The sequence below is a fragment of the Sorghum bicolor genome, chromosome 1 (genome assembly GCF_000003195.3).
Source record: "Sorghum bicolor cultivar BTx623 chromosome 1, Sorghum_bicolor_NCBIv3, whole genome shotgun sequence".
NCBI lineage: Eukaryota > Viridiplantae > Streptophyta > Magnoliopsida > Poales > Poaceae > Sorghum > Sorghum bicolor.
This window is the reverse complement of record NC_012870.2, coordinates 20,335,228-20,352,484: the sequence shown is the minus strand read 5'-3', so window position 1 is coordinate 20,352,484 and position 17,257 is coordinate 20,335,228. Positions and strand designations below refer to the sequence as shown.

At 39.8% G+C, this 17,257-nt stretch overlaps 2 protein-coding genes across 2 annotated transcripts; both read right to left on the bottom strand.

Annotated features, from left to right (window-relative positions):
* On the bottom strand, positions 2,010–6,565 carry LOC8070477. The gene is made up of 7 exons (XM_002464435.2): positions 6,483–6,565; positions 6,037–6,094; positions 5,104–5,230; positions 4,667–4,833; positions 3,924–4,227; positions 2,562–2,725; positions 2,010–2,474 (listed from the first exon to the last, which is right to left on the bottom strand). The coding sequence occupies exons 2-7, from the start codon at positions 6,062–6,064 to the stop codon at positions 2,317–2,319; spliced, it is 948 nt and encodes a 315-aa protein (XP_002464480.1). The 5' UTR covers positions 6,065–6,094; positions 6,483–6,565; the 3' UTR covers positions 2,010–2,316.
* Positions 14,081–16,375, bottom strand: LOC110431611 (zinc finger BED domain-containing protein RICESLEEPER 2-like). Its single transcript, XM_021450764.1, has one exon. The coding sequence runs from the start codon at positions 16,373–16,375 to the stop codon at positions 14,081–14,083; it is 2,295 nt and encodes a 764-aa protein (XP_021306439.1).

The window sequence follows — 17,257 nt, the reverse complement described above, 5'->3', positions numbered from 1 at the left end:
AATAGTCTTGAGCGGCCTCATGCGGAACACCTTGAATGATCCCGTCTGGCCAGGAGATTCAGCTTCTGAAAGCTTGACGATCATGAGCAGTTCGCCACGGGACTCCACCAGGTACCGACCAATGACCTCGCGATCATAATGGTTTGGGGTCGCATAGTAGAAGATGTGCCCCGCTTCAATCTTTAGTTCTCCGTTGGGAAGCAGCACCGGCTTCATCTCCTACACATACTCAGCTGGTGTGAGAAGGTAGTGTTGGTTACTTGGTTTGATCTCCTACCAATATGGCCCAATGACCTTGTTGGGCCTTGACTCGCGACCTGATTAGGGACGCCCAGCCCATCTATGGCTGGAGAGCCCCTGTCACACTGCGCTATATAAAGAGGTGAGGGCTGGCAGGCTCTGGTTATGAGGTTGAAATTTGATAAGTAGGTTTTAGAGATCTAGATTTAAGCAGCGTGAAGATAGTAACACTTGGCAAAACCATAGTGCAAATTTATATAGTATCTTGCATAGATTTTGATAAGTAGGTTTTAGAGACCTAGATTTAAGTTGCCTAATTCATCTCTCTATTAGACGTCATGATCTCTTCATAACATAAATCGAACATGTAGCAAACACAAGATATAAATAGTTCACCTCTGTTACCATAGGCCATGACTAGGTATTGATAATGGGGCCATAATTGTCACTTAGGTGATACTCCCAAACACATAAGGGCCTTATTTCTCACACAAATAGCCTCGTGTTTATTCACAAGTGGATGGCCCAACAAAAGTGATATATGTCTTCACAATGCAGTTTGATCCCACAACCACAAGACTCCAGCCTGTTCGCTTGAGTGTATCAACTGAAACTGCCAGTCATTCAGCCGTATTTTTCTCTCACAACAAATCAGTCAATAGTATTTTCTGTCATGGTTTATCAGCCAAACGAACAAGACGTGAATAATAATTCCACTATAAAACTGCGATTATTTTTAGCTCTCCCTCTAATACCCATCTGATCTAGGCATCATTTTATTTGAGCCTCCCTTCATCGATGTAAGATGTAGATCATTAAGATGTCCTACACCCTCACGCCTCCGTTCAACGAACATGGCATCTCTAATCGAATTTGAGTTCGTTGAAGATGTAACTGATTTTATAGTCTAATCTAATCTAAACGTGCCTGGTTGCTCGGCCGAGGGGCCAATAATGGCTAGTGTACACACCTTATAAATAGCTGAGACCCTGAGAGGTACGGTGTTTAGTTCTTTATAAAATAGCCGAGACCTTGAGGGGTACATGATTTTTTTTTTGATTCATGCGCACCTAGCAGAAGTTCACACAGCGGTCGGGCTATTGCAGCCTCACATCGCCAATATGAGAATGAATGGATCAGTTCATCAACTAGAAACTCAGGTCTAGGATCCAGCATAATCTTCTGTCCCTTTGTCAATAGTATATAGCTACATGGGTGGTTCCTCCTGAGAATGAACTCTATTCTTTTCTGATACACTGAAGATATACCAATAATTGATACATAAGGTTCATGGAGTTTTTAATGCAGTTATGGCAGCAATTTTGGTTAAGCTGCTAAAGCATATAAAACATACTCCCTCCAGATATATATCTGGCGTACAAGGCCTGATTCCAGATACCAAGATGTTCATGGAAATATGCACATAGTATTAACTGTTGGGTCCTAATAGCACACGCGCCGCTAAAAGTGAAAATACTAGCCAATGCATGCAGCATGCATAGCTTCGTAAGTTGAGAGCAGTCTAGAGAAATAATTATTCAACCTTCGGTAATCTGGCCTCGCCTGTTATGTACGCCACATATATAGGACCGGAGGGAGTAGTTAATTTTTTTTCCTGGAACTGAACCATCTATTTTGCACTTAGTTTGGCCATAAATGATGAGACCTTTGAGTATTTGCAGGCACGCATTCACAAGGCAAGTCAACGGGACTATACAGAATACAAGACAAACTGATCCAGTGAGACCAGCTCACAATCATGAATCGTCTGATTAAGCTGAATGCAATAACATATATGCAGAATTATTTTACGATTTATAACTGAAGTTAACAATTGGTAAACACAAGCCCTGTATTACTCCCCATGCCAATAATATGCACACGAGGCACATTATCCTTTTAGAGTTCCTGAACCTCTATAGCTCAGCTTACGTGCTGATACCATATATAATAAGACAATGCCTAAGCATTAGTATCACATATCACATATGCATTATATATATAGGTGTCTCTGAAAATAGTTTAAGTCGCCAAAGCCATTGTTCCTTCCCAAGTCCATCAAAGGTCTATCCGTGTCTAACCGTCATTGGATGACCCGATGATGGTGACATCTGCCTTCAGCATACAGTTTGCTCCCACAATATAGCAGCTAAATGGATCCATGAGTGTCTTGAGAGGAATGAAGTTGGGCCATCCCCAGCCATTCTTTGCTGCAACTCCAAAAACAAAGCGACCTGCATTTGCGGCAAAGTAAGGTTGTATCCAAACAAAAGTAGCCACTAGTCAATAGTAATGTTGATAGATATTATGGAGAGCTGAACCTGTAACTGTGTAGTGTCTGTCATGCTTCTGGTCCAAGATGGAGAGAGTCAGTTCAATCACCATTCCAGTCTCAAGAGGGATCTTGTTCAGATCATGCAGGTGTAAGTAGAGGGAAAGTGAATTGGTGCTGCATTGGTCACCAAGTGGGTACATGTTGATGTACCTGAGAAGGAATGAACACAATCTGTCTTAATGCTTGACAGGTAAGAAAAGAAAAGAAGAAAGTATGATGCTAGGCTCCTTGGAAGGTGATGCTGTTGGCAGACTTGTGCCCAAGCCAAGTGACAGTTAAACAAGATTAAGCTTCCAGAAACAATAGATCTAACAGACTGGAAATGAATATAAATGGCTGTTCAAAACATACTAGTACTAGTGCTTGGCTCCATACATGGAGATAACACTACAATTTAACTCGAATACAAAAGTCTCCCTCTATCCCAAATACAAGGCGTGGTTTGACTTGGTACAACCATTAAAGATCACTTTTTTGCTGCTATTTTTTTTATAGTATATCATTTGCGGCAACAAAAGCTTAATCATTAGAAAGTACCTGTGAGTTGTAATGGAACATTCAGCCTGTTTCAGGGTTACCTAGAAGACTTACGACTAAGAGATTTTTGCAACTATTGCATCATCTAATCCAATATGTCTTGGAACCAGACTCCATACTGTGGCTAGACATGTGTTGTTCTAACTCGTATGAGCACATGTCGTAAGTTTAGGTCATGGACAAAGAAGAGAGGTGCACGAGAGCATTGTAAGAAGTAAAATATGATGGACCGAAGAATCCACTTTGATTTTAATAAAATTAATTATGATCAATAGATTTCTAAATATGAATCCAGTGTAACCACTTTCGTAGTACACACTTTGCACATGTTTGACTAATTTTTTTGTCAACGATAACAAAGTAGTCTTGAAATATGTGCCATTATGTTTCAGGATAAAGGAGTAGTGAAAATATCTAAAGGAGCAAGAGAGATTTTGTTGCAAAAAGAAAACCACACATGATTATATAGTATACAACATTCACTAGCACTACCTCCATTTTAAATTATAAGTCATTCTGGCTTTTCTAGATACATAGCTTACCCTTTATTATGTATCTAGACATAGCTTATAGAGGTCCATAGCAAAGTTAATGTACCTAGAAAAGCGAGAATGACTTATAGTTTGGAAGAGGGAGGAGTAAGTAATAAGTAATAAAATAATGTTGGTGGCATGAATAACTTTTTTTTTTGATGAGCCAGCATGAATAACTATTACTACCACCTGAATGGAAGGTTACTTGCACACTGAATGGTTAATGTCAAATGCATATTATATGAACCAAATACACTGGAACAAAAATAGATGCATACCATTTATGCCCACCAGCTTCAAATGCAGGAGAACGGACTGGGACAATGTCAGGGAAGTTGTTCATGGTCCAGGTGTAGGTTCCTTTGATGAACCCCTTTTTCTGGAGGAAGATGTTCTGAACTGTGCTAGGCTTCTTTTGAATCACAATAGGCTTATTCTGAGAAGAGACATGTGCCTTTAATATCCTCACACCAAAGACACAGCTATCATCAACCAGAAAATCAGATGATTTCAGTAGTTCTTCAAGAGGAATCAAGCATTGTTTCTCTGATCGCGTGTTCTTGATATCAAAGTGGTAGCTAGCTGCTCATAGATAAAGGAAATATAACAGTATTAGAAATATATTAGAAATACGCATTGAAAATTAGGTACTCATATGCAATCTGTTTCCACTCCTAGTTAATTATTTTAATTAATTTAAAAAGTATATAAACAGCTATGCAGGGCTAGGTTTTTGTGAACTGCAACTACAGAATGACCAAAATAGTAACAGCAGCATGTCTATTTACTCTGAAATATTGATCAAATAAGAAGACTATATGAAGTGAACGAAATAGTGAGAAAATCTAAAAGATAATGTGCTAAGTATTTGACCATATATCAAATTCCATACCAATTGAGTTGCAAGGGTAAATTATAATATGATGCTCAGTAGTTTCAGTTTCAGGGAGCTATGGCCGAAGCTTATAGAGCATGAATAAGGACTCCCATTTGTAATATGTTTGGGCTTGACAAAAACTACCTTTGCATCCATGATATGTCCCTTTTGAATGGTTGTACATTGACAACTCGAACACAGCGCTCAAGATGTCATCTGCCTTTAAGCTGTTTTGGTACACCGAGAGCGAAAGAGCAATATGTGGAATCTTGTGACCAGTTTTTTTCTGCATTGGGCTCACTTGCAGGAACCTGTTAAATGAATTAATGAGCAGATATGTACACAGATTAGTAATCAATGCTGAAGAAAACAAAAGGCTTTTCTTAAGGACTGTGAAGGGAGTTTGAAATTTTGGAGCCATGATGTTTAAATTTACTAAAACATCATTTGCGACTACCTGACAGTCTAATTAATATTTTTGGCAGACAACTATGTTATCTTCTCAAACAAACTGGACAAGATTTTGAGAGTGTGTGCATGGTGCCTTCTTAACATGTATTCATTTCGAGTATGGTACATACCAACCATATCCACAACAGCGAAAAATGGCAGAATTGGCTGATACAGCCCCCCTATCAAGTAGAGCTGAGAAGCCATAGAACTTCCATTTGAAAGCTGGATCATGGGTCTTTCCCAGCAGTGCAGGAGCTGAAATCATTACAAGAACAATCACAAAAAGTTTGAGAAAGGCAAAGGGAAAATGTAGAGATTACATGATATGAGGAGATTAGGGAGCATGCTAGTTCAAAATAATAAACTCCAAAATAGAAACTTTAAGAAAGGAAATGACAGACAGAAGAATAGTTCTGTATAGTAATATTGCATTCAACTTCGAACTGTCTGGATCAAAATATACGCAGGTTACTTGTGATAGATGACTCAGCTTATACCGTGATAATTGGTTACTTGGCTAAACAAAAGTAATGATCTATGTGCTTTTGCAGAGCTTACCACATAATACACACACTACTCTTTCTGCACAATCCATAGATAAGTAGATATCTTAGAAAGTTAAGCATTTTCATATATTTCCAAAATAAATCTTCTAGGCAATAGCACACGCACATGCCATTATTCATAGTATTCTACGCGTTGTAACATTGGTAACGCAAAATCATAGTAGTGGTAGGTGGCAGCGGTGGCATTAAGACCTAAAGTATTGGTTATGTTTTTTTTTCGTGCATCAAACAAAAAAAGAAGAAGAAAATTTTGGAGAGCGAGGGTTCCAGTTTTGCCCAACTATATATTCAAGGGATTATCTTAATTTCGTTTCCTGATAGAAGGATTATCTCAGTTTCATCAAAAACACGTCATATGAGGAGGGATCTGAATCTAAAACACAGATCAACCAAAAGAACTATGATGAAAAATTGACCATTCAAAAAAAAGTATTAATCAACGTTCTAGCAGAATAATTCAATCGACAAGCAAAGGAAGCTCAATTGGATCCTTACAGGCACCAGTGAAGCAAGAGTTGCCCATGGCTCTTCCAACTCCTCTACTCAGAAATCCCTGTAGGTGAAATCAATCGCCGTGCCATGAGCAAAAAGTGCAGAGTTAAGAATCAAGAGCAAATAGTGGTTATAGGTAAAACCCCCATCCTACAAACAAACAGGTAGATCAAAACTTTATAAGAAACGAACTTTACTCTGGAGAACAAACCCCTCCCCTCTTATTGCCACGGAAGCTACGAACTTGCGTTGCCGAAAACTCAAAGAACCGGCGGGCACTAGATCGCCACTACAGAAACCGATCAAGTCCCAACTTTCCAATTCCCCTCGATGTACATTTTACGGACCATGATTGCAGAAGAAGGTAAACCAAAAGAGCAGACTTTGCTACGGATCGGGAGACGACTCGAAGAGAAAGAGGGGATCGGGAAGAGATTGAGCACACACACCTCGGCACCTTGCAATGCTTTCCGCGGCGGGTGAAACCCTTGGCCGCAGCGGCGAGGGGGTTTTGGAGGCGTGCAGGGGAAGGGAGGGAGGGCTTTGCCTTTTTAACACGGAGAAGCGGAACAGATCGTGAACAGAGGAGGGGGCAAAACTGGCATTTCAGCGTGTACTCAAGGACAGGTGGCTAAAGTTTGGTTACATTGTTTTCACCCAAAACCAAAAACTTTTCACGATTTTCCGTTACATCGAATCTTGTAACACATACATAAAGCATTAAATATAGATAAAAACATAAACTAATTACACAGTTTGTCTGTAAATCGTGAGATGAATCTTTTAAGCCGAGTTACTCTATAATTGGACAATGTTTGTCAAATAAAAACGAAAGTGCTACAGTGTTAAAATCCAAAAAAAATGGATCTAAACAAAAAGTTTAATAGGTGTCACATCATATATTATATGAGGTGGTCTATAGGGTATTCAGATGCTAACAGAAAAATAAATTATAGTTAGTACACCGTGAGACAAATTTATTAAGGCTAATTAATCCATCATTAGCACATGTGTTACTATAGCAATTAGTGTCTAATCATAGACTAATTAGGCTTAAAAATCATCTCATAAATTAGTCTCTAGCTAAATTTGAAGTTTTGTAAATAGTTTATATTTAATACTTCATGCATGTATCAAAATATCCAATGTGATAGAGACTAAAGTTTAGCAGCAGGAACCAAACGGGGCCTCAATTTGGTAGTTAATTTAGCCTACAATAGTACTTTCTCATATAAAAGATGTAATAACTATCACGTTTAGAAGATAAATTAGTGAATAACTTGAATTGTATGTCTTTTCTTCGAAGATTATTATTAAAAAGTTATTTATAAAATCTGGGTTCATGGATGTTTAGATCCCTAGATAGTAAAAGCTTGAATGAGATGCTTTTGAAAGTAAAATATCCAAAGTACCCTTACTCTTTAGCTGTAGCACAACTAGGAGAAAAACAGAAAGACGAGATGATGTTTTTGGATCTAGCTACAATTCTCTCAACTTATGGACTACAGAAGTTGGTTGTAATTGAATTATAGAAGCTAAGATAAAAGCTAGGCTTTTTGGACTATCTCCTACCCCCCTCCATTCCAAATTATATACAGTATAAGTCATTTTAATTTTTTAGAGAGTTAAAACATCTAATACCAAATAAATATTATTAGATTTTTTTATTAATTATATTGAAGGAATCTTGTGGCATCCAAATAGATTCAAAATTGATGTGTATGTTTCTTCTTTTTTTATTATCGTAATGTATTTGATCGAATCAAGATAAATCACTGCATCCACAAACACAATATTTCTTTGTCCCCAAATTATTTAACTTTTAGAGTAGTCCTAAGTACAATATAAATATATTTATAGTATATTTAATCATATTGATTTTGTGTCATAAAACATTGGTGTTTTCAGTAAATTTGGTCAAATCTATAAAAGTTTGATTTGATGACAATTATAGAATTCAATTTATTTGAAAAATGAGGGAGTAGTTTGTTACCATCACTCCATCAGGCATCTACAAGACACTTTTTTAGATGTCATACATACTTAGAGTTGAAGACCCCACCAGTTATGCTTTATTGGAACAATATTTGAATGTGACATTTGTATACTTTGTTTTAGATCCTAGGTAGTAACAGAAACTCATAACAGAGCACTGTAGTGGTACACAAGCTATTGTCTTATTTCACCTAAGGCTTCGTTTTGGCAGAGCTTCCAACCCACTTCCACCCGTTCCTGCTCTAGCTTTCCCACTAGTTTTGGACCTGTTTGGTGGAGCTCCCTCAACAACTCCCACTCCTAACATGCTAGAGGAAGAGGGGGCAAGCTAGGATGGTGCAAGGAGACGGTGCAAAAAGGAGGACAACAATAGGCTTGGTCACGGTTGCCTCGATTGCAACGATAGCGACAATGACAAGTTGAATCTTGATGAGCTCTGCGATAGAGAAGAGCTGCCTGACGAAAAAGAGTGTGACAAAGGCGGGGGAGGTTGCAACGAGGTGAAGAGATGCGTGGGAAGGCAAAGAGGAGCACAATAATGGAGAGTGGGTTTTTTCGCTCTTGCCCATAGTGCAAAAGAGAAAGAGGTGGGAGCGCTTCTCGGGTAGATACACAGAGCGATGGTGTTTGGCAGTGCTCCGCCGATTCTCACAAGAGTGGAGCATAAGAAGTGCTACCAAACTAGGCCTAAAATAGAGAGAAGAGAGTTCGTAGGCATACGTCGGTTCTACCTACATGAGATTTTTTCCACTAAGAACCTATTGTTAGTAAACTTATCTTATGTAATGTACTTCCTCGCTTCTACAAAGATTGTAATTCTAGATTTAGGGTCAGTTAAACTTTTTAAAGTTTAATCAAGTTTATAGAAAATACTCTCAATATTTATATATCTAAATAGGTTTCCTATGCAAAAATATTTTATAATTAATATAATGATACTTCTTCAAATCATAAATGCTACTACTTTTATACTTTTTTGTCAAGCTTAAATACATTTTATTTCTTTGGTAAGTGAGGACTTGTTTAGTTCACCTCAAAACCCAAAAACTTTTCAAGATTTCCCGCCACATCGAATTTTACGGCACATGCATGGAACACTAAATATAGATAAAGAGTAAATTACACTCACCATACGACAAGTATCTAAGTGAGTGCATGTTAGTCCAACACCTTATAATTTGTCCAATTTAATACAACAACAATATAGGTGGGTGCATATTGATCCACAATCTTCTCACAAGTTTAATTTGATACAATAACTTGCTTATTCGTGCATATACGGTCCAAGTATTGTAACAACGCATCTATGTACACTATGAATCACTGTCATTGCAAGCTATAGACCCAAATATGCTCATCTCATCCATCAATCAGCTTGAAGCGTTTACTATACGATATCATTTATGAATTTGGCCAAATATAAAAGTTGTCATTGATTTCATAAATATAAAAAATTCCAAACCGATTATTTTTCTTTCTATACCATAATATTATTTTAATCCCAACTTATTGTCATTCATGGCTTACTTGAACTGATACGTGGGTTGTCCATCTCATAAGAATCAAGAACCAAGAGTTTTTTTCAAAAACAAGAATCAACAAAATTTGGTTTTGGTTTTTTTGTTTGGTTCTACCTATAACCGAACTATATAGGTTTACCAAGCTAAAAAAAGAAAATAAAAAGCGGTTGCACCGTTTAAAGGATGTAGTAGACACAAAAAATAAGATGACGCAGTAGACAAAAAAAAAGAAGATGATGCACCGTCCAAAGGATAGGAAAAGCCTAGAGAAGGGGAGGTTAATTTGCTTTTAAAAACTTAAAACTCGATTCAACGGATTAGCATAATGCGGAGGTTCCATAAATTCTCGCGGAAGTTTTAGAAGGATAGGTAGTGAACATTTGATTCCTCATAAGCTTACCACTTTATGTCTCTCTTAATGGTATGACTTTTTCTATACTCAAATTTAAAATAGAAATTGAATGTAAGCTTTTATTTGTGGCCAAAGTCAGAGAAATGATATCATAATATAGTAAATAATTCAAGTTGAGTGATGGACGAGATGAGCGTGCTAGGGTGTGTAGCTTCTGATGATTGAGATTCAGACTTCAGAGTGTATAAAGACACTACTTGGAACATACACACATCAATGAACTAAGTTCTTGCTTCAAATTAAACACATTAGAAGATGTTGGACCAATAAACACCCACCTATATAGTTGTCATATTAAATTGGACAAATTAAAAGATGTTGGACTAACATGCACCCACTTAATTAGTTGTTGTATGGTGAGTGCAATTTACTCATAGATAAAAAGGATAACTAATTGCACTACTTGTCGGTAATTTGTGAGACGATTCTTTTGAGCCTAGTTAGTCCGTGGTTGGACAATAATTATCAAATAAAAACAAAATGCTACAGTACCTAAAAACTTTCTAACTCCTCAACTAAACAAAGGTCGGAGAATTGTTTTTTCTGGAGGAAATATGTACAAACTTGGCTGCAAATCAAACACGCCCTAAAGCAACCAGACCGTATCGGTTAAAAAATTGCCAGGTGGCAACACGGACGCAGCAACCCTCTGCAAATGCGTGAAGATCTACAACTAGTGAATCAACGAAACAATCAGTATCAGGTCTTATTTAGATCCAATTTTTTAAATTTTGACACTATAGCACTTTCGTTTCCATTTGGTAATTATTGTCCAACCATAGACTAACTACGTTTAAAAGATTCGTCTTGCAAATTACAGGTAAACCGTGCAATTAGTTATTTTTTATCTATATTTAATGCTCTATGCATGTGTCGTAAGATTTGATGTAATAGGGAATCTTGATTTTTTTTCTGGATTTGAGAGTGAACTATTAATGTAGAATCTATTGATACTTATATGATCATGGATGGTGAGTTTTAACAAGTTGCGCATGGGCCTTTTTCTAGTTTCTGTTTTTGGAACAAAGGCTATAACTGACTGACGTGGAATTTGTTGGTGATGAAATCAGGCACAGCACTACACATGCTTTCTGTGTTCGTCTTCTCTATCTTCTATCATCTTTGCAACCACAAATTTAATGTGAATGACTATATATGTTGTGGGCGCTCTTGTAGGCAAGGCCTAAGCGCCGCAATAGGAAGCCGGTGACGCTGGCGTTGTCCACAAGTGGCAGAAAGGCCACGTTTTTAGTTCAATTTGTTAGGCTCTGTATGCATGTAGATTAGTTGGAAAGAAGAGAGTAATTTGTGAAGATTAGTTGGCTTGTGGTTATAGCCCGTCCGCTTCCATCAAATTTATTGGCCAATAGTTTTCTCTCACAATAAATCAGCTAAGACTTATCTACCAAATAAACACTCGTTAACAAATTCCCATCTCATCGGCAGTTCAGAGGCTCCTAGAGGATCGAAGGCAAGCACATGCCCTCTGTATCTTGCTCTTCCCCTAATCACCATATATATCATCTTTGGTATCAAAGACCTTCATCCTGGGACCTGACAATGGGTGACCATCTCTCGACCGCCAAATTCAAGACTACCATGGACAAGCTATTCGGTGAGATCCTCTCTGTCAAGGATGAACTCGCAACACAGAAGAGCCGCATGTGAGTAGCCATCAACTGGCTGCAGAGTGACAAGATCGACACCGGTGACACCTCCGCTTGGCCCGAGACAGGGGTGCCGCTCCAACCGCTCGCTGTTTAGTTTCCAATTTTTTTTTAAGATTTCTCGTCGTATCGAAATTTTAGACTTATTTAAATATAGATAAGAAAAATAACTAATTACACAGTTTATTTATAATTTACGAGACAAATCTTTTAAGTCTAGTTGATTCACGATTAGACAATAATTATCAAATAGAAACAAATAGCTAAAATTTTAAAAAAATCCAACTAAACAAGGCCTTAACAACCCGCCGTCCCGCGCTACCACGATGCCACAGATCCCGTCATCTGGCTTCATAAGGCGGAGCAGTTCTTCCGCACTATCAAACACAGAAGAAAGTCTGACTCGCCTCCGTCTACATGGAGGGTGCAACCTAGTTACTCCCTTTATTTTAAATTACAAGACATTTCAAAAAAAATTAGAGAAAAAAGTATCTTCAATTTAACCAAAATTATAGAAAAAATTACAAAAATTTATAACATTAAATACGTGTACTATAAAAATATAATTAATAAAAAATCTAATGATACTTAGTTGGTATCATAGATATTATTATCTTATTATATAAATTTGGTCAAACTTCATATCCTTAAACTCTCTAAGATTTTTGAAATGTTTTATAATTTTTTTAGAAACGAATCTCTTATAATTTGAAACGAAGGGAGTATAATAACTTATAATCGTTTTAAATTTTGGCTAGTATGTAACACGTAGCCATGTGCATGGATGAGCCGAGATAGGTCACCACGTGTCCACGTTCCCATGTAGTATTTACATCTAAATAAAGAGCTTCTTCCTCCACTAATGCATCTGAGGCATTATGACACCCACCTCTTCCTGTCCAGCTCCCTCTGGGTAACTTTATCTTGTAAAAGTCTAGGACCTTACAACCATTTGTAACTGGATGAATTCCCCGCGCGTTGATGCGGGATTTTTTTAAAATAAATTATTATATATATACCATTACTATATAGTATTCAGTCTATTATGTATGTATACATTTGAATTTGACTTGCATGTATTTTATTGTATTAGATCTAGTAAAAAATTGCTAAGCTAATAGAATAAAATCTAATATTTGGTTACATTATAGAGGAATTAATTGGTGATGAAACAAATAGTGTATGTACATGACTTGTATGTTAATAGATTAAAGATTTAAAGTATTTCACATGATATAGATGACATGGTAATTTTTTGTAATTAATATGGGATGACATGGACTTAGTGGGGAATGATGTGGACACCTTGCATGAAGAGATAGAATATTTAGTGGGTCACTTAGTGAGAAATGATGTGGACACCTTATATGGAGAGAGAATTCATCTAGTGGAGTTTAGCTTTATAAGAGTTATAGATTACAGATGGTCAAACGGGCTTGACTCATTAGGTAGCACTAGACATAATCTGAAAAAACATGGCCCCGCATGAAAAAGTTCCTAGTGCCAGTGTCGGCAAGAGCATGACCATAATGTTATGTCTGGGCCGCAAGTCTAGTCCTGTAGTGATGGCATGAGCATGGCACGATTAGTGGGCTAGCACTATTCTAGCACCATCTTTCTCAACTCTAGATAACCTTATAAAAAAACTCCTAGATATAAATGGCCTCCTCCATCTCCACCTATTCCCAATCTACCATCTCATCAGGTTGTCAACGTCATCTCCCAACTCGGGAGTCATAGACGCGTTCCGAATCCACACAATGTTGCAACAGGCTCAAGGTAGGGTGTGGAGACACGACTACAAACTATAGCATGACATGGACTCGGGCTTGCATGGGCCTGATGGGCCATCGTGCCCATCAACACGACTAAGTGCCTATAGGGCCATGCCTAGACCGAAAGTTGGACACGACAACTATAGATGGCCAGCGGGCCAGCACGGCCCGGCCCGACACGGGCCCGGGCTAGGCACGGCCCGCAGCGTGCCGTGCCGGATTAGCCCGCGTGCCTGCCGTGCCGTGCCTCAGCAGCCTGCGTGCTTGGCCTTCGGCCCAAGCATGGGCCCACGGGCCGAATTCGGGCCGTGCTCGGCCCGAGCAGCACGAAAAAAATAACGTGCCGTGCCGGCCCATGGCCCATGTAATTCAAAATGCCTCAATCAACTCATCATTTCATCAAGATTATAACACAACACAGAAACACAGAACAAAGAGCACACAAGTTAAAAGAAAATGAGTTGTGTGCAATGCTGCCTCGTTAAAAACCTTTCTGGGTAAAACTCGCCCTTGTGAGAAACCCCAGAAAGGAAAAAAGAGTGCAGCACAGCTCTTATATAATGAAAATGTTCAAAGGTTCACAGATACATCACAAACTCACAGTCACAGTCATAAGTACCCCTCAACCTCTCAGAGTCTCAGTCTCACTTAAACACTCTCAACTCCCAACTCTAATTCTCAAGAACCAGCAACACTAGGACCAGGAGCAGAAGCCACAGACACAGAACCACTAGGAGTTGCAGCAGATGTGCTAGCATTACCAGATCCACCTTGATCTTCAGGAACATCAAGGTATAAATTCTCAAAGGAATCTGCAAGATCTTGGCTGCCAGCAGAGTGTTGAAGCCTTCTATCACCGAGCTCCCAGTCTTTGATGCAAGCAAGCATCTCCACATGTTCAGGTAGTAGTCGTCGGCGCCGCTCCTCGATGATCCTGCCTGATAAGCTAAAACAAGATTCTGAAGACACAGTTGAGACAGGAATAGAGAAAATATCTTTTGCCATGATAGACAGAACTGGAAATGTAAGCTTGTGGTCTTTCCACCAGAGAAGCAAGTCAAAGTCTTGCACATATGCAGTGACATTGTCACAGTCCAGATATGCAGATAGCTCACATACACAGGGTGCAGCAGAAGAAGTTGGGACAGAGGAAGGAGCAGGTCCAACAACACCAGAGGCTCCAGGGCCTCCAAAAACATCCTCCCAGGGATTCTTTTTCTTACCAGTGGTTGGCCCAGGCTGAGTGAACCTCCTTTGAGTCCTTGAAGACCCATACTTCTCATCATATTTGTTAAACAGTTTAAACAGCTCAGTTCTAACTTTAGCATAGTAAGCAGTGTAATCATTACCTGTTTTTTCTTGCATTATTTGAAGAACATTAAACATGCCTCTCATTTTAGCTCTAGGATCAAGAACAAATGCAAATGAATATAGCAAAGGTATGTCTTTCCAATATTTTAGATACTTAAGTTTCATAGGGTAGACAATAGGGAACATATCAGTATCTTTTTCAGATTCATCCATGTGAGAGATAATTTCTATAAGATTGTGCATCACTAGTGGGCTAGTTGGGTAATAAACACCAGACAAAGAAACAGTTGCATCATAAAAAATCTCAAGAAACTCAAGTATTTTTGCAGCTACCTTCCAGTGTTTTGTAGTTAACAATGTTTTACCATAATTTGTATTAATGAAAGCAGTAAATGGCTCTTTATATGGCATCAAGTGTTGAAGCATCAAGTATGTAGCATTCCATCTAACATCCATGTCTACACCAAATTTCCTAGGTCTAAGACCTTCACCTTGGCAGTACCTTTTAAAAGATGCAATTCTAGTATTAGAAGAGTTCAAGAAAATAATAGCAGTTCTAAAGTCCTCAAGGTAGGATTTGATTCTTTTTAAGCCAGATTTAACTATGAGATTAATAATATGGCATGCACAACGTTGATGTATAAGATGGTACTTCCTAGCATTAGGATCTTTACCAGTTGGTGCAGGTTCAGAACCAAGATAACCAGCAAACATAGGATTTAAGGTTTCCATGGCTTTAGTATTAGAAGAAGCATTATCAAGAGTAATAGCCATAATCTTATCAAGCAAACCAAATTCTTGAATCACACAAGCAACTTTTTCAGCAATGTATTCACCAGTGTGCCTTGACTCAACCAATCTAAGACCAATTACCTTCTTACACAACTCCCAATCAGAATTGACATAATGAGCAACTACACTAATGTAGTCTTCTTTTGCATTGCCAGACCAAATGTCTGAAGTCAATGAAATAGAAGAGGCACCAGACAAGATATTGTTTCTAATTGCATTACGACGTTCATTAAACAACTTAGCAAGATCTCTAGTAGTGGTCTGCCTTGAGACCTTTACAAACCTAGGGTTATGAGCTTTAACAATGTATTCTTCAAAAGCATCAGACTCAACAATACATAAAGGAAGATCAAGTCTAGCAATCAGCCTAGCAGTTTCAATTCTAGCAACTTCAGGTTTGTAATCCCAGTTATAAATAGAGCCATCAGGATTGTATGAAAGCCTAGACTGAACCCTAGCACGTTGGTCAGTTTTCATTTTACATGATTTTTGATGCCTTATTAAATGACCAGTGCCAGCGGCTGATCTTGCAGACAAAATAGTTTTGCACATCTTACAAACAGCCTTAACAACAGTAGGTTTACCATCTATCTCCTCTTGTATCTCATCAAAATCAGCCCAGACAGGAGATTTGCGCTTACCAGAACCTTTAGGTTTACCAGCAACAGAAGGAGCAGAGTCTACCGTTGCTGTCGGTCCTGCCACTCCTCCGCTACGGTCGCCCTCCAGATCGATGTGGACAGGGGCACCAGAATCGTCCCCATCCACAAGATCGATGCCAAATAAAGCAGCAGCACCGTCAGCAATGTCGTCGTCGTTCTCACCCTCTGGTGCAAGGCCAGGAGGCAGCATGCCCTCATCTTCAGCCATCCTTCCAGCCCCGTACCTCGACGGTGCGGGTGGCCGCCTTGCTCGCTCTAGATCGTAGCTAGAGGACGCAGCATCGGCTACCGACCTGCAAAGAAAACACAAAGATTAGAAAACACAAAAAAGATGAAACGAAATGTTAGGGTTAGGCGATTAGGGTTAGGGTTTCAGTGTACCTACGCAACCGGAGCCCGGTGCCGGATAGGATGCCGTAACAGAGGCCAGAGAGAGAGAAGAAGACAACGATACACTGTCAACGACGGCGAGCAGTGGCGGAGGACAGACTAGGATGGACAACAGAGAACAAACTCACATATCACCAGGATCTAGATAGGGGAGATGGGAAGGAGAGCTGGAGAGGGAGGACGTAGAGGCAAACTGCAAAGAGGAAGCTCAGGAAGGTCGAAGGTGACATGCGGTCACCGGAGTCGTGGAAGAAGACGGCAACGGGCCGCCGTGCCGACGTCCAGCACAGCCAATCGTGAGCGTCGAGAGGCGGCTGCGGTCCTATGGAGGTCACCGGAGTCGAGGTCGACGGTGTTGGCTCAGGCGAGGGAGCGAGGCGAGGCGAGGTGCCGAGGTGAGTGCTGAGTGGGGAATGACCAGGGAGCGCGCGGCTGCGGCTGCGCTGCGGGTGGGGTGGGCTGGGGATTAGGGTTAGGGCACCCGTCCCCCGTCCGCATCGAATTTATACTGGCAAGGGGGGGGTGCGGGGCGGGGCGCGGGGGTGCGGGGCGGGCCGTCGCCGTGCCTCGTTAAAAAGGCCGTGCCGGGCCGTGCTCGCCCGCGGGCTCGATAGGCGGCCCAGGCACGGCCTGTGCCGACGTGCCGTGCCAGCCCGGGCCCGGTTGCCTACGGGCCGTGCCGTGCTTGGGCCGGGCCGAA

Bases quoted from the DNA above. Each gene is read 5' to 3' on its own strand.
- LOC8070477 (XM_002464435.2), bottom strand. From the start codon at position 6,064: ATGGGCAACTCTTGCTTCACTGGTGCCT. The intron at 4,228-4,666 runs GTAGTTTTTGTC...ATCTATGAGCAG, and splicing joins GACATATCATGGATGCAAAG to CTAGCTACCACTTTGATATC. The intron at 2,475-2,561 runs GTTCAGCTCTCC...CCGCAAATGCAG, and splicing joins CAGACACTACACAGTTACAG to GTCGCTTTGTTTTTGGAGTT.
- LOC110431611 (XM_021450764.1), bottom strand. From the start codon at position 16,375: ATGGCTGAAGATGAGGGCATGCTGCCTCCTGGCCTTGCACCAGAGGGT.